Genomic DNA, 24,706 nt, shown 5'->3' with positions numbered 1-24,706 from the left:
GTTTTTCACTTGCAACATGAGGATAGTGCTTTGCTCAGGAGCTAATTTATATAAAAGCACCAGCACAAATCCAAGCATACAATAGAATCTTTACATATGTCTATTTTCCCCACAAAATTTTTCTTTAATACTCATTTATTTATTATTTTTTATTTACTCATTTTTGAGACAGTCTCACTCTGTCGCCCAGGCTGGAGTGCAGTGTCGTGATCTCAGTTCACTGCAAACTCCGCCTCCCAGGTTCAAGCGATTCTCTTGCCTCAGCCTCCTGAGTAGCTTGGATTACAGGAACCCGCCACCATGCCTGGCCAATTTGTGTATTTTTAGTATAGACAGGGTTTCGCCATGTTGTCCAGGCTGGTCTCGAACTCCTGACGTGATCCACCCGCCTCGGCCTCCCAAAGTGCTGGAATTACTGGCATGACCCACTGCGCCTGGCATACTAATTTAAAAATAGATGCAGGCTGGGCACAATGGCTCACACCTGTAATCCCAGCACTTTGGGAGACTGAGGCAGGAGGGTTGCTTGAGACCAAGAGTTTGAGACCAACCTGGGCAATACGGAGAAACCCTATCTCTACGAAAAAATAAAAAAAATTAGCCTTGCATGGTGACATGTGCCTGTGGTCCCAGCTACTGGGGAGGCTGAGGTGGGAAGATTGCTTGAGCCCAGGAGGTAGAGGTTGCAGTGAGCTGTGATTGCTCCACTGCATTGCAGCCTGGGTGACAGCAAGACCCTGTCTGAAAAAAAAAAAAAAAAATAGATGTAGATTTTCATGAGTTCATTGAAATCTGTAAAATCAGATTGAGCAACACCTGAGGTCAATAGTATCTTATTTGTCTTTATAGTCCCAGGACACAGGACAGTAGCAGGTTGAATAGAGGCAGAGCAGGTATGAACCTCAGTTCATAAATTCACAAGGGCGAGAATAATCACTGACATTATTTGCCTGAAGTAACTAAATTCACAGTCCAAATCCCCAGGCTTCCAAGATGGAAGAAAGTTCAAACTTAATATTTCTTGCCTTTCTATCTTCTATTCTGAACTATGGTTTTGGGGAGGTCTGTGTATCAGTCACCTTCAGGTCTTGCAGCCCTGCAGTTCCTCATCTACTTCTTAGGGGACTTAGGGATCTTTGGCAAGGTAGGGTGCCATATACCTAGGCTCTGATCTCCTGGGGCCCCATGAAGCCACTCATCTATGTCATTGCTACGTCCCCAGGGGCCTGCCAAGAAGCCCTAGTGTAGGTCATACTACATCTATATTCTTTGGTTCTGTCTGTCCCCAACCACAGAGAACCTCATCTCTTCTCCCAGCTTGAGCTTCTTGGGGCTAGTCCTCACCCCGGATAGCTCCAGAGCCCTCTGGTGGGTTTAGCCTCCTTCAGAAAACAGAAAGAACACTTGACAACAGATTTTCACCAACTGACAGCATCACTTTGGAAAAAACATTTACTTTTAAAGCCCATAACATCCTTACCCTTTTCTCCTACCTCTGTATGCCATCCCCCACCCCTGCTGATATGGTTTAGCTTTGTGACCCTACCCAAACCTCATCTTGAATTATAACTGCCAGGTGTTAAGAGGACGGACCCGGTGGGAGGTAATTGAATCATGGGGGCAGTTTCCCCTGTGCTATTCTCGTGATAGTGAGCGAGTTCTCACGAGATCTGATGGTTTTATAAGTGTCTGGCATTTCCCCGGCTGGTTCTCATTCTCTCTCCTGCTGCCCTGTGAAGAGGTGCCTTCTGCCATGATTGTAAGTTTCCTGAGGCCTCCCCAGTCATGTGGAACTGTGAGTCAATTAAATTTATTTTCATTATAAAATACCTAGTCTCAGGTATTTCTTCATAGCCGCATGAGAACAGACTAGTACACCTGCCATGCGTTTGTAAATTTTTATTTACTTATTTATTTATGTTGAGACAGGGTCTCACTCTGTTGCACAGGCTGGAGTGCTGTGGCATGATCACAGCTCACTGCAGCCTCAACTTCCCAGACTCAGGTGATTCTTCCCCCTCAGCCTCCTGAGTAGCTGGGACTATAGGTGTACGCCACTATGCGCAGCTAATTTTTATAATTTTTTTTTTTTTTTTGGTAGAGATGTGGTTTCATCATGTTGCCCAGGCTGGTCTTGAACTCCTGAATTCAAGCAATTCACCCACCTTGTCTTCCTAACGTACCTGGGACTACAGGCATTGGGCTACCACACCTGGCTAGGATTTTGTAATTTCTTAAGCGCACTGAGAACCCTGATGCAGTCATTGTCTCTTAGTTGACTATTTCAGCTATTTGCAAGTAAATTGGAAATGATGGACCATCTAAAACTGTTGCCGAATCCTTACAATGAAACTCTGAACATTAGAGTTAGCAGATTTAGCAAGTGAAAATACAAGATGCAATATTTGAGACATACTTGTACTAAAAAAATGTATTCATTGCTTATCTGAAATTCAAATTTTACTGGGTGTCCTGTATTTTATCTGGCAACTCTAACTTAACGCATAAGGAAATCTCTTGGGGCAGTGCTTCTCAAACTCCAGCTGCATTGGGATCACCTGGAGGGCTTCTTAAATCAGACAGCTGGGCACTGCCCCTAGAATTTGTGATTCAGTAGGGCTGAAGTGGACCTGAGAATTTGCTTTCCTAACACTTTGAGAACAATCGTCTTAGGAAACAGGCAAGGAATCAATTTCATATGCGCTTAGCAAATTTCATGACCTCTCTGTGCTTCCATTATCTTAACTGTAAGATGGAGAGATTAATAATAAATACCTCAACCTACTTCTTAGGATTCTCTGCAGGAATAAATGAGTTTACATATAGAAACTGCTTACAATAGGGCCTAGCACTTTCATGTGCTATATAATTGTAAACTTGTTATCATTAATATCATTATTCCCTCCTGAGTTCAAATTAAAAAACTGAAAAAATTCTGCTTTTCATTGATCTTAATAATGATCATCCAGAGTTGTCAAAACCATGTTAAAATGATGCAAAGAAGTTTAAGAAAAAGAGGCAACATTACATATTAAAAAATACTTAATGACAAATGGTAAAAGATAATGGTGTAGCTGCTGTGAAGAACAGTTTGGCAGTTCTCCAAAAAGCTACCGCAGAATTAACGTGTGATCCAGCAATTTCACTTTTAAATATATTTCCAAAATAGTTGAAAACAGGAACTTAAATACTTGCATGCCAATGTTCATAGCATTCCCAATAGCCAAAAGGTGTAAACAACCCAAATGTCCATGAACAAATGAATGTTTAAGCAAAATATGGTATATACAAACAATGGAATATTATTCACCCATAGAAAGGAATGAAATACCGGCAGGGCATGGTGGCTCACACCTGTAATCCCAGCACTTTAGGAGGCCGAGACGGGCAGATCACTTGAGGTCAGGAGTTCAAGACCAGCCTGGGCAACATGGTGAAACCCTGCCTCTAATAAAATACAAAAAAATTAACCAGGCGTGGTGGTGGGTGCCTGTAATCCCAGTTACTTGGGAGGCTGAGGCAGGAGAATTGCTTGAACCGGGAGGCAGAGGCTGCAGTGAGCCAAGATTGCACAACTAATGCACTCCAGCCTGGGTGACAGAGTGAGACTCTGTCTCAAAAAAAAAAAAAAAAAAAAAAAGGAAGGAAATACTTATACATGCTATGATTTGGATAAACCTTGAAAACATTATGTTAGGTAAAAGCAGTCAGTACTCTCATCCTCCTTCCTCCCTCTGGTAAAGAGGCTTGAGATTATACTGGGTACTCCCAGATAATCTAGGCTAATCTTTCCATCTCAAGATCCTTAACTTAATCATACAAGCAAAGTCCCTTTTGCCATGAAAGGTAACATATTCACAGGTTCCAAGGATTCAAATGTGGATAGCTTTTGGCAGAGGGGACGGTATTCTGCCTACCAAATCATCTCACCACAGGATTGGAAAAGCTGGCCTTGGAATCTCAGTCTCATCACTTAGTAGCTGTGTCACTCTGCTTACCTATCCTCCTCAGCAGCACCCTTAAAATGGCCATAAATGCGGCCTTGCAGGGCTATTGTGAGAACAATGATAATGAGTCGGTAGGAGCTGGGACCAAGACAGCCCTCAATGAAGAGTCAGCATTATTATTATGATCTTAAGCCCTCTACTTTTTCCAACAGGAGTACTATAAGGTTTGTAAGTGAAACTGTTGGGTGAAATGCTAAGTTCTATTCAGATGTTGGTTATGATATTTTCTTGAAACAATCGACCTACACATTTCTTTTATTTCTCATTTCATTCCAGGTCATTGGGGGATGAAGAGGTGGGTAAGGCTAGTCAAGCAGTCTTCCCTGCAGTCCCTGCTCTTAGGGTCATACATAACTGTGTCTGGAAATAGAACGTGCACTGTCACCTTTCGAAATCTTATTTTAAAAGGCAAAACTAGGAAGTTCCTGATTAAAAAACAATGTGAGAAAATGTTCTATGATCAAAATTAGCAGGGTATATGAATGTGCTGAGCTATGTAACAACATCTCAGAGTGTAAAAAACAAGCATCTCTTTATTCATTCAGAAGTATTTATTGAGCACTTACTATTGTCCAAGTATTGTGTTAAGCACTGGGTATACCGTGGTGCTCAAAGCAACTGAGGTCCTTGCCCTTATTCTAGTGGGAAGAGACATACAATAGAAGGATAAAAAACTATGGGGCTGGGTGTGGTGGCTCATGCCTGTAATCCCAGAACTTTGGAAGGCCAAGGTGGGCTGATCACTTGAAGTCAGGAGCTCAAGACCAGCCTGGTCAATGTGGTGAAACCGTGTCTCTACTAAAAATAAAAAAATTAGCCGGGCATGGTGGCAGGTACCTGTAATCCCAGCTACTTGGGAGGCTGAGGCAGGAGAATCACTTGAACCCAGGAGGCAGAGTCTACAGTGAGCCAAGATCACACCACTGCACTCCAGCCTGGGTGACGGAATGACACTCTTGTCTCAAACAAAAAAGAAAAAAAAAATTCACTGAGTGAATCCAGCAACCAAGTGCTTGGGACTGAATTCAAAAGTTTGCCATAGAAGAAAACCGGTGACCAACTGATTTCAATTTTTGAATTTTTGGCAGAATAAATAAGACTCGTTCAGGTTGTAAAAAACAAAATACTAATAGAAACTTAAAACAATATATTATTTTTTACCTATGAGTAGGCAAACGTTTTCAAACACTTGAGTTTGTTATTAGCATTATTGAAAATTGGCACCATCTTTTATAGAGGGCCATATGGTTGTTCCTACCAAAATTTGAGGCTGGGCACAGTGGCACACACCTGTAATCCTTGCACTTTGGGAAGCCGAGGCACGCCTGTAATCCCTGCACTTTGGGAAGTCGAGGCACGCCTGTAATCCCAGCACTTTGGGAAGCTGAGGCACGCCTGTAATCCCTGCACTTTGGGAAGTGGATCACCTGGGGTCAGGAGTTAGAAACAAGCCTGGTCAACATAGTGAAACCCCTCTCTACTAAAAATACAAAAATTAGGCGTGGTGGTGGGCACCTGTAATCCCAGCTACTTGGGAGGCTCAGGCAGGAGAATAGCTTAAACCTGGGAGGTGGAGGTTGCAGTGAGCCGAGATTGCGCCACTGCACTCCAGCCTGGGTGACAGAGTGAGACTCCGTATCAATAAAAAGAGAAAAAAAAAATTGTACATGACTTTTATTTAGAAATTTCGCTTCAGCGATTATATCCTTCAGAAATACTCACATATATGCCAAGAACAGGTTATAGCAAGATGTTTGTGGTATCATTTGTAATTAGGAAAATCTGGAGATGGCTTAAATGGGCATTAATGTGACAATGGGTAAATAAGAAACAGAAGCTGCTTTCCTATAATAGCCAGCTGTTAAAAATGTTCTAGACACTTTACTAAAATAAAATTCCTGATTTACTGACGATTTTCTTTTAAACATGGCAGAGAAATATGGGTAGCAAGATGTAATTTGAGTAAAACAGAACAAAACAAAAACCTGGGCGCAGTGGCTCATGCCTGTAATCCCAACACTTTGGGAGGCTAAGACAGGGATCTCGAGGCCAGGAGTCTGACACCAAACTAGGCAACGCAGTGAGACTCCAACTCTACAAAAATTTTAAAAATTACCCAGGTGTGGTGGCTCATGCCTGTAATCCCAACATTTTGGGATGCTGAGGTGGGCACATCACTTGAGGCCAGGAGTTCAAGGCCAGCCTGGCCAACATGGTGAAACCCCATCTCTACTGAAAATACAAAAATTAGCCAGACTTGGTTGAACCCAGGAGGCGGAGGTTGCAGTGAGCCAAGATTGCACCGCTGCACTCCAGCCTGGGCAACGGGGTGAGACTCTATCTCAAAAAATAATAATAATGTAATCTAATTGGCTGAGTCTATATCAGCAATATGAAAAAAGGGAGTTACTAATCAATTTCTAGTATTGGCTCTCACGTTTCACTCCCTATCTTACTCCAGTTGTCACACAAGTACAAGGACAGATATATGTGTTTCACGATTAAAATAAAGGGCTGATAAGATGGGAGCAGGATTATGTTGGAATCTTTCTCTGATAAGACATGCCCTACCTGGTTAACCTTCCCCCAGGAAGTCTATTGCTTACCCCTCCCACTTCCAAGGGGTGGGTGGTTGGGGCGGGGGGAAATTTAGCTGACCCTACTCAGTGGCGCCCTAGGCCTGGGGCTTTCCTGAACTTTATCACACTCTATCACAGGCATTGCATCTACTGTCAGCCTGTCTGTTTTCCTTCCAGGGAATGTGGGCAGACACCTGAACCATGTGGTATTCCTCCTTTTAGTCCCAGTGGTAGAACAATGCCTGGTGGGCCTTCTTAAACACTTAAGGAATGAGCAGACATGTCTCTAGCCAGGAATGTCATTTGGCCTGGGGAGAGCAGCAGAGGGGCCTGCGGAGAAGTGTCTCTAAGGCCAGAAAAGAGCAGCTGAAATAGTCCAATTCTCAGCCCTGGCTGGGAAGAAAGGAAGGAGAAATAGTTGCACGTAAAGTTATTTTCCTGGATACTGTAATAGTGGATTTGTCAAAAACTACAGAATGTACAACACAGTGAACCCTAATGTAAACTATGGACTTTGGTCGATAAAGACGGGTCAATGTCAGTGTATTGATTGTAATAATTGTACCACACTGATGCCTAATGTTAAAGGGGGCGTAGTTGTGGGGAGAGGGGGCGGAGGGGCATGTGGGACCTCTCTGTGAACCTAAAACTGCTCTAAAAAATAGTGTCTTGGCTGGGCACGGTGGCTCACGCCTGTAAACCCAGCACTTTGAGAGGCTGAGGCGGGGGGATCACTGGAGGGCAGGAGTTTGAGACCAGCCTGGCCAACATGGGGAAACCCGGTGTCTACTAAAGATACAAAAATTAGCAGGGCATGGTGGTAGGTGCCTGTAGTTCCAGCTACTCAGGAAGCTGAGGCGGGAGAATTGCTTGAACCCGAAAGGCAGAGGTTGCAGTGAGCTGAGATCGCGCCACTACACTCCAGCCTAGGTGAGAGAGACTCTCAAAAAAAAGAAGTTTTAATTTTTAAAAAAGTACCAAAATAAATATCAGCACAAAGAACTATCACCATTTTGATGTTTTATGGCTTTATGGACAACTCTGCTATTTCTGAAATATGAGAAGAAACAGATCCTCTCAGAATACATTAGAGTAAAGCATGCATATCCACTGAGATACACAAGCATTCTCTCGACGGGCTGTGATGTGTTGCCCAAGAGTAGAGTCAGATAGTAAAAAGAAATATACTCTGGGATGGAAAACAAAACACAACAAATCATTGAATGAAGCAAAATTTAAAACAAACAAAAACCTCTGAACATGTTTTCTAAAATAAAGAAGACATGGATTAATTTGCTTTTTCCCTAGCCACTACTTACGTTTGGTTTATAATATTAAACATAATGACAAAATTTGCCAGTTCAAAAAAAAAAAAAGTTTTGGGGATAGTGCCAACTTTTCACAACAAAAGCACTTCCTGAAATTCAGTCAATTATTATTATCCTTATTAACTGTTTTTTGTTTTTGTTTTGAGACAGTCTTGCTCTGTCACCCAGGCTGGAGTGCAGTGGGTCACTGCAACCTCCACCTTCCAGGTTCAAGAGATTATCCTGCCTCAGCCTCCTGAGTAGCTGGGATTATAGGCTCCTGCCACCACACCCAGATAATTTTTATGTTTTAGTAGAGATGCAGTTTCACCATGTTGGCCAGGCTGGTCTCAAACTCCTGACCTTAGTTGGTTAAGTGCTGGGATTATAGGCATGACTCACCGAGCCTGTTTTTTCACACGAATGAGGTTTAGGGTGATGGCCAAGGAACAAGTGTTCATTAAAATAAAGAGCAACATCTTACAGCCATCTCAAAGGATGACGTTACACCTGAAACCTTGCCATAGATTGTGCTGTGTGCTCCACACACACAGACCCGGAACCAAGTTCCTGTCATGGTAAAGGGACTTGCTCAAGGTCACACATCTCAAATCAAGCCATTTGTAGCGGAGCCAACCCATAGGGTCACCACGCCATACCTAAGTGCCCTGTGATGCACTAAGCTGTTCACGTAAGTCAATGAACAGCTTAATGGAGTAGGCACTCCTAATAGCCTTGGTTTTTAGATTAGTCAAGGTGGCTGAAAGAAGTTACTAAGTTGCCCAAGGTTACATTGGAGGTCAGGGGTTGGAGCCACGATGAGAAGCAGGCTCTGTGGCCTGATGACTACGTGTACTGGGGGGGCGGTAAAGAAGTCACACAAAGACAGAGGAGGAACAATTGAAGAAGATACTGTCACAGTGCTTGGCCACAGGGAGGGTGGGGTGATTACCCTGGGGCCTGTTACTGCTACCCATAAGAATGCAAAGTCCTTCTGGATGAGTTGCCTCTCTTCTTCCTGCTGCTGCTTGCCTCCAGGGTTGTTGCAATAACAGTGGAAACATAAATGCTATTCAGATAATGCTGCTTGCCAGTTGTTGGAGCAGAAGAGAGCTCCCAGTACTCTCCACGGGGTGAGAGGAAGGGCAGGAAAGGGGTGATCAGGTGATCTTTTCCGTGCAGGAAGAGTAGTCTGGGGCTTTGGAGACCAGCTTTCCTGTTCCCGGCCAGAAGTTACCATTTATTAGTTATGTAATTTTGGACAAATCACTTAATTTCCCTAAACTTCTTTCCTCAACTGTAAAATGAACATAATATTAGTATCTGTTCAGAAAGTCTGTGGTGATTAAAGTAGGACAGAGTGGACAAGGTGACATCGTCATTGTTTATTACTGTAAAATCCCTTTTTGTCCCTCCCTGACTACCCAGAGCCCAGTGTCTTAAAAATGCTTAGTAACAGGTGCATGCTGGTAGTCCCAGCTACTTGGGAGGCTGAGGCAGAAGGACTGCTTGAGACCAGAAGTTCAAATCCAGCTGGGCAATATAACTAGTCCTAAACAAACAAAGTGCTCGGTAAATATGTGTTGAATTTATTAGTATACATATTTAATAATAAATATGTGTAGACAAAGTAAACGGTTAATCTACTAAAGAACGATGCTCAAAAAATTATTTCTTAAAAAATTTTTTTTATTGTTTTGGTGTTTTGTTTGTTTATTTTTGAGATGGAGTCTCACTCTGTCACCTGGGCTGGAGTGCAGTGGCGCAATTTCAGTTCACCACAACCTCCGCCTCCCAAGTTCAAGTGATTCTTCAGCCTCAGCCTCCCAAGTAGCTGGGGCTACAGGCGTGTGCCACCATGCCTGGCTAATTTTTATATTTCATCATGTTGGCCAGACTGGTCTCGAACTCCTGACCTCAGGTTACCTGCCTGCCTCAGCCTCCCAAAGTGTTGAAATTACAGGTGTGAGCCACTGTGCCTGGCCTTATTATTGCTTTAATGAGATGGAGTCTCACTGTATTGCCCGGGCTGGTTTCAAACTGCTAGACTCAAGAGATCCTCCCAATTTGGCCTCCTAAAGTGCTGGGATTACAGGCGTGAGCCACCTCACCTGGCCAAGAAATATTTCAAACACTACAGCATCTGCTAAACCACTGAAGTATTAACTAGTTATCTCTTTCTTATCTTACCAAGTTCTCATGTATAGCTAAGAAATTATCCAAGACCAAAGGGAAGACCTCTCTCCCAGACAATAACTTCATTTTGACTAAGGCTTTTGAATACACACAATAGCCCAGATTTCCCTAGCCAATCATACTAGTTTTTTTTTTTTTTTTCATTCTTTTTTTTTTTCTTTTGTTAAGTGGGAGTCTCACTCTGTCACCCAGGCTGGAGTACAGTGGCATGACCTCGGCTCACTGCAACCTCTGCCTCCCAGGTTCAAGTTATTCTCCTGCTTCAGCCTCCCAAGTAGCTGGGATTACAGGTGCATACCACCGTGTCTAGCTGATTTTTGTATTTGTAGTGGAGATGAGGTTTCACCATGTTGGCCAGGCTGGTCTTAAACTCCCGACCTCAGGTGATCCGTCTGCCTCGGCCTCCCAAAGTGCTGGGATTACAGCCGTGAGCCACCACACCCAGCCCATACTAGGTATTGATCTGAGATTTACATGCAGTATTCCATTTTGTCCTCACAAGCACCATTTAAGGTAGATTTAGTTTGGTTATATTATTACATATTACATATTAGTCATATTACTTTACTAATGCAACTAAAGTTTAAGAGAGTGAATTGGTGGATGCCATTAACTCGTAAGAGGAAGTGGGTTCCAAGAAAGTAAGTAACTTCTGCCAAGGTTACTGGCCTAATAATAAGCAAAGGCTGGAGGAGAGAAACCAGGTCATTTGATTGTAAAGCCTTAACCACTGTTCAATATGGTGTGCCCAGGTCAGACTCTCTATCTGCAGTTTAGCATTGTCACTGAGAATTCTCCAAAGTAATGTGTTTAAAAAGAATGCACGGAATATCAACCCAACTAGATTCTTGGAGTTCACTGCATTATACAAGCTTTCCAAAGAAAGTATCAGAGTGCTCATCTTTTGAGTCATTTATGGTCACACTGGACAAGACACTAGGTACTATATTATGCCAATGGCTTGCTAACTGAACAAAAGAACCTCTTCCTCAATCACAATTCCAAGGCCGTGGCAGCCAGGTTATAAAACCTCCTACTCCATTTTAGCACTGCTCTTCCATCCAGCCTGGCCAATGCCACTTGTCTGTTGATTTGCACCCAGGCAAAGGCCCAACTTCACAATCCACTCCATAACCTGGCTGGAAATACAAGTCATCCTTAGCACCCTTCCACCCAGAACAACCTCTAGTTGCCTTCTGTTCTAGAGGTTGCCTTCTAAGAGGAAGGGAAGACAGTCACTTCTTGCTCTCCCTGTTTAATGCACCCTAAAAAACGCTATTACATTCATTCTTTTCAAACCAGTCACAACATCATGTTGAGATAATCTAGGGGCTTTTTAGTCTGGCGAAGTCCAAACTGAAAGTTCATTTACTCACTTAAACTTTTTTTAGTGGGGGTTTCTTCGCTTGGTCCTGTGTTAAGCGTTGGAGATACATGAACGAGTTGGACAACTTGTTGTAAAAGAGAGCCCCAAGGAGAAATGGGTGTGTATCAGGAGTACAAACAAAGGCATTTTGAGAGCACCTGAGGTCCATTCATTCACTCTCCAGCCTTCCTCCCTTAATCAGTACCCATTCTGAAGCCCCTCGCTCCCTCCTCCACTTCTGGGGTGCAGCAAAAATATTTCCTCAGGGAAGCCTTTTTTGACTCATTGATGGGGAGAGATTCTCCTATATACTCTGTACATTTCCTTCATTTCACCTATCACAATTTTGGTAAGTAGTTATCTGTCTTAATTAAAATGAAAGTTACATGATGATAGTAACTATGGACTTGGTTTATCTTTATTTTTCTATTTTTATTTTTTGAGTCAGGATCTCACTGTTTTTCTATGTTTATTTTTTGAGTCAGGATCTCACCCTGTCACCTGCCCAGGCTGGAGTGCCATTGGCATGATCTTGGCTCATTGCATCCTCGACCTCCTGGGCTCAAGCGATGCTCCCACCTCAGCCTCCTGAGTGCTGGGATCACAGGCATGTGCCACCACACCTGGCTAATTTTGTTTATTTTTTGTAGAGATGGGGTTCTCACCATGTTGCCCAGGCTGGTCTCAAACTCCTGGGCCCAAGTAATCTCTTAGCCAAGGCCTTCCAAAGTACTGGGATTACAAGTGTGAGTCACAGCATCCAGCCAGGATTAGCTTTATCTTTTTATGTTAGGCACTAGGAATTGAAGAGCCTCCAGGTTAAGTATTTAGTGAATATTAGTTATATTCGTTACGTCCTTTTCTCATCATTTGTATCTTCATGTATTTGGTCTACCCGATTTCTCCACATGCCCAATACCAGTTTTCAAACTCTGAACTTTCTCACATCTGTTTTGAGTATCTATCAACCATCCATACTTTACAGGTCCACCTTTTATTACAATCTGTCCTGTATGTTATGAGTGAAATTGATTTCCCCTTAGAAATAGGCTCAAGGGCAGGACTATTTCTCAAGGTTCTTGTTTTTTGACCTCTCCTAGGCTAGGGCTCAGCATCTTCTAGCCCTTCATAGACAGTACCTTAGTGCAATTGCAAATGCAGACACTAGCCATTCTCGCATCTACTCTGCAGATAAAATTGCCATTTGTTTAATGACTAGTTTCCCCAGAAAACTCAGTAAAAGGAAATAAACGCTTTTCTGCACATATCCTGGGCCTGTTCATTTCGGAAGTCGCAAACATGTCATTTTCCTACATTAAGCAAGCTCAGTCCACTTAGGAGAAATAGGAACCACAGCTTCCATCAACATCACCCAAGAATAAATGCACATTGTGTGTTAAGCACCCCTTCCCTGGCTTTCTCATGCAGTGAGAACCATGATACATCAGACTTCCACTTTAGGGATAAATGGCCTCATTGCTGCTTGGGCTCCCTATAACCTTCATTCAACTTTTTTCCTATTTAAAATTCTCACAGGAGCCTGTTTAAAAGCCCAGGCATTTGAACATCACAGGATTGTGGTGGTGGCTTCAGGTGCTGGCCTAGGGAGTGCAGCAGTGGCATCCCATGAACCAGTCTGATGCCACATCTGTCCTCTTACCAACCACTGGCACCTGCATCCCTTATCATGCCAACAGTGCCATGCAACTGTGTTCACCCATTTTCTGTAATTATGTGGCAAATACGTTCCCTTCATCTGGAATTCTGAAGCCACTTAAAATGCAACACAGATTCCCGGTGGGTTACTAGACTCCCCTATGTAGATTCCATGAGTGTGGCTTCCAGCAATTTTTGCATGGATTCTGAAAAATCAGTATGTATTGGAAATTTATGTTCATAAGACATTTTTCATGAACACTGATAGTTTAGCAATAAGTGATTTTCACAAAGTAGATGCAAGGTTTTCAGTCACTAAATGAATTCAACAAAATGTTTACTGTGCAGTACAAAGGTGATGCACACTAATATTCTCAGAGAAATTATAGTAAACTGAGTAGCTTGAATTTGGACCAAAAATGTCAGAAAAGGGGTATTCAAGTAAAAAAAAATAAATCCAGTGAACTCTAATAGACAGTTTATTGGAAACCCTCATAGCACTTTTTCAAAAGAACTTGACAGGTTTTATTTTAATAAGACATAGTGAAGAGGAAATGGCTTAAAAGATATCATCAATCTTTTATTTAAGCACTGCCCTTCATTTTGAAGGAAATGATACAATTTCAAATCAGAACTTCCTTCTCAAGAAGTGATATAAGAATGTAACATTGATTTAACATACAACCTTCAACAAAAATAAAGTTTATACGACTCACTCGGAAATAAAATGCATGTAGAATTTATCCTGTTTGTCAACATAATTCTTCATGAGTCACAAGTATTACAGCCAAGAACAAAGCTTAACGAAAAGCTGAATCAGTTTCTAGTTACTCTGATTTAAAAAAACATTTCACAAATAAGATGTAGCTTTCCAAACAAATTCATTTGATGACCATAATCACAACTAGATTTTATTCTAATTTATAAAACAAAAAATGGTTAGACAAGCACATGATATTAAGTCTTCAACACAGTGGATTCCATTTTATTAAGAAAAAAAAAATAGAAAACAAGTAGTCCTTAAATTTTCTTAGCTCTCCATAGCATACGTTATATAAAATTAAAGTTTTGCTTCCAAAAATATGTTTCCATGTGGTCGTAGTGTTGTCCAGTGCTATTAGGGCCAAAGCACCAAAGACATGAGAAGTTTAACCACTGACTTGTCATTTTTCATAAAAACTAAACATTTCCTTATAGGTCTGGAGTAAAATCTTCTAGGCATTTTAGTGCTAAAAGTCATTTTAAATTAAATGTGAAATAAAAGCTACAAAAACTATGAGTTCTTTCAATACAAAAAGTTGTGTAGCTGAAGTTGTGGACTCCTTTGACATACAGAAGCGTTTCAATAAAATATTTGCTCAAGTAAGAAAATAGAAATTTGTCTGCTTTCATTTAGCATACGTTCCAGTCGATGTCCTGCTTATCCCTGCCAGCTTCTGAAGAACATTAGAATCGATATTTCTTTCCTTCAAAGAGCATCCGTAATTCACAGTACAAAACAGTTCTAAAGTCTTATTCCTAAGGAGAAACAAAAATTATTAAATATGTTTTTTTTCTAGTGTCAAATGTAGCCATTGCCAGGGCATTACAAACGCACTTATCCACAACACTGCCGTGTTGAGGAAAGAACCAAGAGTTGATTCATTCCCCTTTCCTGTGGCTGTTACTAATTGGTTGTTGCTTTAAGTGTTATAACCCTAAGAAAATTCCCAATAAAAATCACTGTTCTTAAGTGTCACATATTTCACACCTCTGGCATTCTGTAGAAACGCTTGCATTACATGGGAAAGCGGCATCTGAAGAGATCTATTGCCTATTCTAGTTCATTTCCAAGCCTTTTATTGAAAACCTCTTCTCTAGAGGTTTTCAATATGCTACTACTGATGTGGATTTTGTAGCTCTTCCTTCAAGCTGAGATCTCTTAGAGCAGTTTGCTTATAACAGTCACTGCTGTACTTCAGTGTAACCGACCATACATCACTTGCCATTCTGGGACAGAGGAAGGAGACGGGTGGGGGAGTTGAAAAATGATCTGGCTAGCCCAGAGCTGGACAGTGCCATTCTATTCTTCCCTCTCACTTGTCTACACAGTGGTCATTACTACTCGCTCTGTTGCCCAGGCTGGAGTGCAGTGGTGCCATCTTGGCTGACTGCAACCTCTGCCTCCCAGATTCAAGCAATTCTCCTGCCTCAGGCTCCCAAGTAGCAGGGATTACAGGCGCCTGCTCAGCACGCCTAGCTAATTTTCTGTATTTGTGGAAGGGACAGGGTGTCACCATGTTGGTCAGGCTGGTCTCGAACTCCTGACTTCAGGTGATCCACCCACCTCGCCTCCCAAAGTGCTGGGATTACCGGCATGAGCCACTGCCCCCGGCCTACCTTCTATTTTCACTACTGTGTTAAGCACGAAAGAAAATCCAAATCGGTTAGATATAGCAGGTTCTCCTAAATGTCTTAACCCATGTTTATCTTGTTCTATTCCATGAGCGAAGAGAACACAAAGCTGTGAGAGTATTAAATATGGACACTAGATTTACATTTCCAACAAGAAATTCATCTCCCTCCACAGTCCCAGACCAGGGCTAGAATGTGGTTCATTTTTAACAATCAAAGTGGCAAGATCTGTTTGGTGATCACTCTAAAAATAGGGAACGTAGCTAATGCCCTTTCATATTGAGGTGCTACAAAGATCCAAGCTATTAAAGACTATGGCCTCAACATCCATGTGTGAAACACCTATACTAGAAAATCCTTTAAGTCTTGTTGCCTTAACTTAGAGATCTCCAGGCAACAGGCCTGAGGATAGCCATGGCTGTGGACCACTCAACTATGATTCTATTCCAACTGTTAAGAATCATATCACAAAATGACTTGTACAGAGTAGTTGATAATGACTCCCGAGAGAGGGAAAAAAAAAAAAAGACACCTCAAAATTCACTCAACTTTTGAGGCAGCAATGGCAATAGGCAGCAGAGAAGCTATGCTGCAACTCAGGGCACGTATCATTGAAGATCTCACAAGAGTTTGAGACAGGCTGGAAAAAAAAATCATACTAAGCAAATAGTAGTATCTCATACTAAGCAAAACCGAGTAGTATCTGCTCAGCCTGCCGCTAACATCTCACAATCACCAACTGTGCTTTAGGACTGTCACCAAAGTCAGATTCGGTGCTGACTAACCAGATGGCATCTATGATCAGCGTTGGCCCTCTTATTTAACAAAGGGCTCCGAAGGAGGTGTTCTCCAAGCAACAAGGAGACAGCTGCAGTACAAGACTTTGCACCTTGAATTAAATCGCATCAAGTGTGGATAGCAAAAGTAGTCTCTTACCATTGAAATATGTGTTCAGCCTAAGATTTTTTACCCACCACCAGAACAAAAGTGAGGGTGAGATGGATGGGCCAGTGAAGGGATGGGGGAAGAAAAAAAAAAAATTACAGGATTACCACCAAAGCCTTGTTTTAAAAGGGCTCCCTTCACTATTCAGGAAAGGGAGTGGAAGGAGAGATTAACCAATTCCTGCCAGGGCAGTCCTTTTTGGCTGCTTCCACAATAGATACTTTATGGAGTGGCACAGCCAACCCTATCTGTGGCCTGCCCTGCGGATGAACACAGCCGAGCAGGTTTAATTAGATCAAAGACACAAAGGGCTATTCCCTCCTTTCATAACAACGCAGCTGTAAGTGCCTACAACAGCAGGGGAGAAACAAAGGCAGCAGAACAGAACCTTAATTGAAATCTTCTCCTGGCTGGCCCTTGACAATGATTTACTTGTAACCTAGGAAGGGGCGGGTGGAGCAGGAGGTAGCAGGAGCCTCAGCTAAGAGCCAGCTCCAGAAGACTAATTACTTGGGGGTTGTGGAGGAGGGAGGTAGCAAAGTCTTTGTAGCCCGAGTTTGCTTAACTATTTGTTACACTTAATAGGAGACTGCTGTGGTTTTGGTCTGCTGCTCCCAGACCCTGTCATGGATTCACCAGCCCTGCGCTCCAGGAATCCCATAAAATAAATCACCCCAGCCCCGCTGGATCCCACATACAGCTCAGCTCCGCCAAAGCAGATAAGCAGCTTTCGTGCTGGTACCTCGGTGGCGACTCCACAAACCCACTCTGGCCTTTGTAACAGGATTCTTCCAAGCCCAGGATAGGAAGCAATGGCAGTAATGGGTACTCCGAACTTTTCCCCAACCCCACGTGCTTAAGAATGGCCGATTATAAACCCAGATCTACCAAGGTTTAATAGCCAGGCAAGTCCACAGTTTGCCTCACCGCGGAGAGGAAGACACACTTAGGGGGCCAGAGAGAGACGCCCCCCACCCCCAACTAAAGCGTTTCCTACCTGCTCCCTCTGTCCCCTTCCTCCTCCCCCGTCCACAGCCGGCTGCGCATTTCACCAACTCTTTTCCAAAGGGCCCAGGAATCCCAGATGGGGCCCAGACGGTGGCAAAAGAGGGAGGAAGAGAGGGAGAAAGGGGGCAGCGGCTGCTACTGCAAACAGTTCCCCTTCGCAGCTCTGCGCTCAGCTCGCCCATCAGTGTGCCACCGCCTCTCCGTCCTCCTCCTCGGAGCTGGGCGCAGGGGGGCGCCGGGGAGGCGGCGTAGTCCGCGCCAGGTTGCCGTCGCCCTCCTCCGGCTCCGCTGGGTGCAGGTGCATGGCGAGCTCCTGAAGCACGGCCCCGCGCCCGATCTGGTCGTTGCGTCGCTTCTCCATGATCAGGTCCTCTAGACTCTGGAACTCTAGCGTGTGGCTGCGCTGCGCCGACAGCTGAATCTGCAGCCGGTAGGGCTGCTTGCCTATGCGCAGTTCGCCGCCGATCTTGAACTCGCGCTTGCCGTAGCGGCACCAGGCGGCGAAACTCTCTGAGTTGCGCCAGCTCAGCTCGCGCTCCTTGGCGCCCACGTGCGCCAGAGCGTTGCGCACTACAGCGCTGGGGCTTAGCGGCTTGTAGCGGTACAGATCGTTGACCACGCGGCCGCGACGGCCCTGGCTGGCGTCAGTCAGGAAGCTGTTAATCACCTCCAGCCGGTGCAGGTGCACCACCTGGAAGTTACCCACATATACCGCCCAGTGCGGGTATTGAGCCTGCGACACGAACTCCACCAGGTCGCCCGGCTTGCACTTGTTGAGCAGGTTCTCGGGTGTGTAGGTACTCAGCACCGCCGAGCCCGGCGCGAAGCTCTTCTGGTAGATGCATTCATCCCGGTAGAACACGGAGCATTCCACTTCGTGCAGCCGCGGATCGTAGGGCTGCGGCTGGGGCGGCGGCGGCCCGTCCCCACCGTCGGGCAAGCCGCCGCCATCTGGCCCCTGAGGCGGCGGCTGCGGCTCCATGTCCTCATCGTCATTGGAGAAAATGTAGGAGACCCCAATGCGGGGCCCGTCGTCCCGGTCCACGCCAGTCGGGTCGGCCGTGGGAACTTCCTTGTAACTTAGGTGGGTCAATTTCTCCACCTGGTTGCCCATCACGCTGCGGACACACGTTCACACCGCCGCGAGGGGAGAAAGCGAAACCACCTCTAGGGTCATTTGCACAGGTCCCCGGACAGGGGCTGAAGCCACCTGTTGGGAGAGGAAGGCAAGAAAGCCATGTAGGAGCCCCTCCGTGAAAAGGGCGTTTTATTCCGAAAAAGAACCGGTGGGGGCTCAGCACCTGGAGCCATTTTAGGGGGAGTTTCGGATGTAGCGAGCTTTCCCTCGTTTCTCCACCTCTAAGGTCACGGTCACAGGAGACTGGGCAACTCCAGTTCTCCCTGTCCCCAGCCCTTCGCCTAGCCCTGGCAAAACCCATTGCATCAGCAGCTTCTACAGCTTCCGCCTGCGCCCTACCTGCCAAGCTTGGACAGGAAGAGGGAAGGAAAGAGAAACTTTACTCCAATCCCCCCTCCTCTGCTAACTTCCCCTCCCACCCTCGGGCCCTAACTAGCCCCTGGGACGCCTCCTCCCCACCAACGCATCCATCCCCAGAGAAACAAGCGAGGATCTCAGAGCGCGACCTGGGCAGGTGAGTCACCCTACCTGGCTCACCTGCAGCGCTACCTCCTCCCGGCTCTCCCGCCCTTCCCCCGCGCCCGCCCTCAGGCTCGGGTTACCTGCGCAAACTCACCCGCGGGGAGGTGGAGGCCGTGGGGCCTGGGGAAGGGCTCCCTGCCGCGCCCCAAGACTTCTAGGGCGAGTTTGAAGGTGTAGGCTCCGCAGTCCCTCCTCTCCCGGCGCGGGCGGCAGCGAGGCTGGGCAGAGGGCAGCGCAGCGGGTAGACTGGGGGCATGTCTTTCCCCAGCGGCTGCGTAGCGCCCCGATACTTGAAGGCGGGGGGCAATCCCTGTTCACACCGCGCCTCCTCCCGCCAGCTGGGGCTGCTGCACCTCCTCAGCCAGCTCTCAGGGGAGGTGGGGCGCGCGGAAGGAGAAGACTGCAGCCTCGCAGCCGGGCGGCAACAGCTCCCGCTCGGGCCGGGCGAGCAACAAGCACCGGAGCGGGAGGGACGGGATTGTAGATCCGGCTCCCGGCTCCCGGGCGGGAGTGCAGCCCGTGGCATTTAAAGAGACAGGCGCTCACTCCCCGAGCTCGGGTCTTTTTCACATTGCGCCGAGCCGCCGGGATCCCCGCCCCCCGCCCCGCCCACTCAGGCCGCGGGGCTCCGCCTGGCCACGCCCCCGCGCCGGAGCGGGTTTAAATCCCCCGGTAAATAATCCACCCGCTGGCTAGGGTTGGCGCTGTGAGCTCCGCTTGCTTTCCGGGAGAAGTTAGAAGGCAAACACGACTTGCCAGTGTGGAAATGAGAAAGGGAAGGAGAGTTTGGTGTTTGCGCCTTTTCCCTTTCACCTCTTTTTTCCCAGAGTATCTGGAGACGGAGGAACAGTCGTTTCTTTTCTTTCCTGGAACATATTTCTTGCCCTAAAGGTCACAAGAAAGGATTCTTCACTAGGACAGCTCGAAGAGTGCTTTATCTTAAAGGTATTTTCAGAGTTAGTAGTGGGAAACTTTGGGGTAGAAAAGAAAATCACAGAAAGGAAACAGTATAACACAGAACGAAGACTTATTCACTGACTGGGTCCCAAGACCACCGCTCTATTTATTAGATGTCCCTGGAAGTTAGGACAAAGTTCATAACCTCTGGTATTTCCGGAGGGGTACCAGTTCGTTGGATGGTGAGAGAAAGCGTGCAGCTCTGACTGCTTTTTTTTTTTTTTTTTGGTGGGGGGTGCGGTTAGGGGGATGTAGGAATTGCCTAATTGTCCTTAAATTAGAAACAAATTAGCAGAGGCCCCTGGTGCATATATTTCCTTCCTGTTGACTTAGGGAAGTGACAGGAGACCAGTACTGCCTACTAACCTCCACCACAAAAGGACACTTCCACCTCCCCACTGGTTTCGTTTCTTTTACCTAAATGTAGGCTACCAAAGTGGTTTTGTTGTTGTTGTTGTTTATATTTTTAAAATAATGGGTCGGGTGGGGGTGGAAGATTGACAGCTCTGTTTACAATAAACAAGTTTAGGCACAACTGCAAGCACCCAAACTTATCTGTGGGGGACTTAAGAATGCCATTCAAGACCTGAACTCTGTCTTCCGTTGCTTTCTTTTAACTAATTTTTTCCAGCGTGTATAACCAGCCAGTGGAAACAGGAATATACTAGCACTGCTGTGATCCTTTCCAGTTTGAGAGAAAAAAATAAAAGTCAATCTACTTATGTAATTTTGAGTCCACGCAATCAATATTGGCAGGGCTGTGATAGAAATTAGTCCTTCAGCAAGTCTGAGATCACAGTATAAGTTAGATCAACATGAGACTGTGTGCTGTGAGATTCTGTTTCAATAATTTCCGACTGGCTGGCCTCAGGCACGTGTGACTGAATGAGTCCACCACACCCCAGTCCTTTTGATAGCAAATGGTGTGGGGGCTGCTGTTATCTGAGTGATATTTGTTGCCATCATATGATCACCATATTATAGACAAGAGTTAGGCTTGTAGAGATTATGGCTGGTCATCCCATGTTCATCAGATTGGGAGACCTCTGCTACTGTCTGATCTGGGAGGCCACTTTGTTCCTAGGTGCTACTGGGATGGCTGGGAATGGAAGAATTGAGCTGAGAGGACACAGTAGTTTGACAGTTTGCTGCCGCCACTCTAGGTCAGAGATCTGGTGGGTGAGGAAGCAATGCCTGGCTGTCTAGGTGTGTCTCCTTTTGTCTCGATGAGCTGTTCTCAGGTGCACAATAGTGACTCAACAACATATCTTGAACTGACCAACTATAAAGTCTCAGAGGGAACAAGCCCTGATCCAATTTATATCTGAATGCCTGAAACTGAGTGGGTACTCAATAAATGCTTGATGGATGCCTTAGGGGAAAATTTGGCCATAGGTCAATAATTGCTTCCTGGTTTTATGGGGCAGTAAGTGAGTGAGTGAGTGAAGAAATGTTGCCTTTTGATAACTGGCCTCTAGTGTAGATTCTTCCATTAATGCCTGTTGAGGGTTCAACATCCATCTTGTCACCTAGAATACTTGGTCAGAGATTACAACATGACTCTCAAACATGCTTTGTTCATCTCAAATAGTTGTTTAATAAATTTAAGCTTGTTGTCAACAATTTGAAAACTTGGGAGATATCATTAAAATATTCACATTTCCAGTTTCATTTGAAAAATTTATAAAGATATGGGACTTAACTGGGCGTGGTGACTCACGCCTGGAATCCCAGCACTTTGGGAGGCCAAAGCGGGTGGATCTCTTGAGGTCAGGAGTTCGAGACCAGCCTGGCCAACATGGTGAACCCCATCTCTACTGAAAATACAAAATTAGTAGCCAGGCGTGGTGGGGCACGCCTGTAATTCCAGCTGTTTGGGAGGCTGAGGCAGGAGAATCACTTGAACCCGGGAGGCAGAGGTTGCAGTGAGCCGAGATCGCGCCACTGCACTCCAGTCTGGGCGACAGAGTAAGACTCTATCTCTAAATAAAATAAAATAAAGATATGAGACAATCAGACCCATGTTCCAGGATGGCAACAAATTGCTGGAGAGAAGTGGTAGTTACCTTGTAGGTGAAATATAATCTCCAGTTGGATCCAGTTCCCATCCCCTATACCTCACCTACCCAGGTCCCTTGCCTGGTCCAGGAAGCTCTCTGTTGGCCACCTTTGCCATCCAATATCTGTACTACACTTTTTATTACCTGAATATGTGTAACTCAGCACATGATCATATACTATCTGGTATTATTCTCTAATTCAGGTATTAAAATTCATATTCTAATTAATATACTTATTCATGTCTTTTCTAAAGAGGACTTGGTTCAAAATACATTTCATGAAGACATACTAGGTGCCTGCTAGTCTTAATCGCTGTGCATCCAATTCTACAATGGGCACCGTGCTAGGTTTCTTAGATGTTCATGTCCCCAGGTAGTCACCATATTGGAGGAGACAGAAATACATAGACTCTTTGGGACACTGTGACATGTCCTGTAATAAGAAATAGAGGATGCTGAGGCAGTAAGGTGATGTTTCAAGGCACAGTGGATACAGAGATTAATGACAAAGTGCCTGCCAACAGGGTCTTGAGCTCATGGGGGAAACATAACTCTGAAATTAATAATAACTCCCATGGAGTGAGCTCTTGATTCTTTTATAAAGGAGAAGAAAGGTTAGAGAGGCCACAGCTTCTCCCAGCTGGTGGAAGGAAAGATCACACAAGACCACTTTACTTCCAGGCCCATGCTTTTCATTTTGTTTGTTTGTTTGAGATGGAGTCTCACTCTGTCGCCCAGGCTGGAGTCCAGTGGCGTGATCTTGGCTCATTGCGACCTCCGCCTCCCTGGTTCAAGCGATTCTCATGCCTCAGCCTCCCAAGTAGCTGGGACTACAGCTACTTGGGCGCCACCACACTGGGCTAATTTTTTTAATAAGTTTAGTAGAGATGGGGTTTCGCCATGTTGGCCTGGATGGTTTTGAACTCCTGACCTCAGGTGATCTTCCCGCTTCGGGCTCCCAAAGTGCTGGTATTAGAGGCATGAGCCACTGTGACCACCCAGGCCCATGATTTTAACTTCTTTGTTTTAAATAGAGTCCAACAGATTCTACAATATTTAACAAATATTTGAGTGTCTGGGTTTATCAGACTCCAAGGATACAGTTGTGGATGTAGCAAAAAACGTCCCTGCTCTTATGGCGTTTACATGTTGATGGAAGGAGGCAAATAATAAATAAGTAAATGGATCAATGGAAATATCTGAGAGAGAGAGAGCAGGGTCATGAAGAAGATAACATAGGGAAATGGGATTGAATAGCTATTAGTAAGGAGAGGGTGACAGGAGTGGCCTAGTTGGGTTAAGATGGTCAGGGAAGGACTCCTGAGGAAATAGAATTGAGCAGAGACTTGAAGGATGAGGAGCCAGCCTTAATATTACCTCCAGAGGGAAGAACAAGAGCAAAGGTTAGAGGGGGAAAAGACTGGAAGTGTTTAGGAAAAAGAAAAGACCACAGTTGTGACCAGAGCACAGTGAGTGAGTGTAGCTATGATAGGAGATGCAGGTAGAAAGGTGGGTGAGCCTTTGGGTTTAAGGGCATCCAGGCAGCTGCCCTACAGGAAATGGACTGCAGGAGTGAGAAAGGAAGCAGGTCCCACAGAGGCCTGGGCTGTGGGAGGAAAGGCATCCCAGGCAGATGGAGGCTGGAGGAAAGCAAAGGACAGGCTGGGAAAATGCCTTCCTCAAGAGCAGCAGTTCGAAAAAGAAATATTAGTTGGATTTGAATTCTCAGCCATACTGCAGCTTCATCCCCCCAACCGTGACCCAAGTGTCACATCCCACACACCTCTTCGGAGGAGGCACTCAACAAAAACAAGTTGCGTTGAATGCCAGTTAGTCACTCTCACAGTACTCTTGTCTAGACCAGTGGGGAATAATTGAGAATTGACGTTTCTACCTGACAAAGCATTGGCCCTGACTCTGCAGATGTGGTAGAGATCTCAGTTTAAATGGCTTGCTCCAAGAAAGTACAAAACAGGAGCATGAGGACAGAATTATCTGATTAGGCAATCTGGAACTCTGCCTGTTCCCTAGGCTGGGCCCCAGGCTCATGGCAGCAGCAAAGAGTTGAGCGAGTTGGCTGGGAAACAGCTTCCTCCACACCTTCCTTACAGTGGGAAATCCTCAGCTTTACCTGCACCTCTGATTCACTACTGGGGTTTTGTTGTGACTTTTGGAGGTAAGCAATAGCAAATGGAGCCAGGTGACCTGGGCTAATCCTGTTTGCCAACTGCATAACCTCCGAGATGTCTCTTCTCCACTCCAGGCTTCATTTTCCAAACTCTAAAGGGAGGCTGATGATACTGTTTGCCTCACTTGTGAATCCTCAGGTGAAACCCTCTATATGGAAGCACCTTGTAAATCCTAAAGGCTGTGTAGATGCCAGGCATTATTGACACTCTGTGATAATGATTTTAAATGAAAATAATGATTTTTCTTTTTTTGAGAGAATCTCATTCTGTCACTCAGGCTGGAGTGCAGTGGCACGATCTCAGCTCACTGCAACCTCCACCTCCCGGATTCAAGTGATTCTCCTGCCTAAGCCTCCCTAGTAGCTGTGACTACAGGTGTGCG

At 45.2% G+C, this 24,706-nt stretch overlaps 1 protein-coding gene across 1 annotated transcript; it reads right to left on the bottom strand.

Annotated features, from left to right (window-relative positions):
• Positions 1–15,617: 15,617 nt before the first annotated feature.
• Positions 15,618–19,646, bottom strand: FAM84B (family with sequence similarity 84, member B). Its single transcript, XM_011977282.1, has 2 exons — positions 19,213–19,646; positions 15,618–18,668 (listed from the first exon to the last, which is right to left on the bottom strand). Exon 2 carries the CDS (start codon positions 18,570–18,572, stop codon positions 17,640–17,642), a length of 933 nt encoding a protein of 310 aa, XP_011832672.1. The 5' UTR covers positions 18,573–18,668; positions 19,213–19,646; the 3' UTR covers positions 15,618–17,639.
• Between the last annotated feature and the right edge of the window lie 5,060 nt (positions 19,647–24,706).

This window comes from Mandrillus leucophaeus, unplaced genomic scaffold, assembly GCF_000951045.1.
Source record: "Mandrillus leucophaeus isolate KB7577 unplaced genomic scaffold, Mleu.le_1.0 Scaffold177, whole genome shotgun sequence".
Classification (NCBI taxonomy): domain Eukaryota; kingdom Metazoa; phylum Chordata; class Mammalia; order Primates; family Cercopithecidae; genus Mandrillus; species Mandrillus leucophaeus.
Note: the sequence above shows the minus strand (reverse complement) of the source record. Positions and strands in the feature narration are given on the sequence as shown.

Bases quoted from the DNA above. Each gene is read 5' to 3' on its own strand.
- FAM84B (XM_011977282.1), bottom strand. From the start codon at position 18,572: ATGGGCAACCAGGTGGAGAAATTGACCCACCTAAGTTACAAGGAAGTT.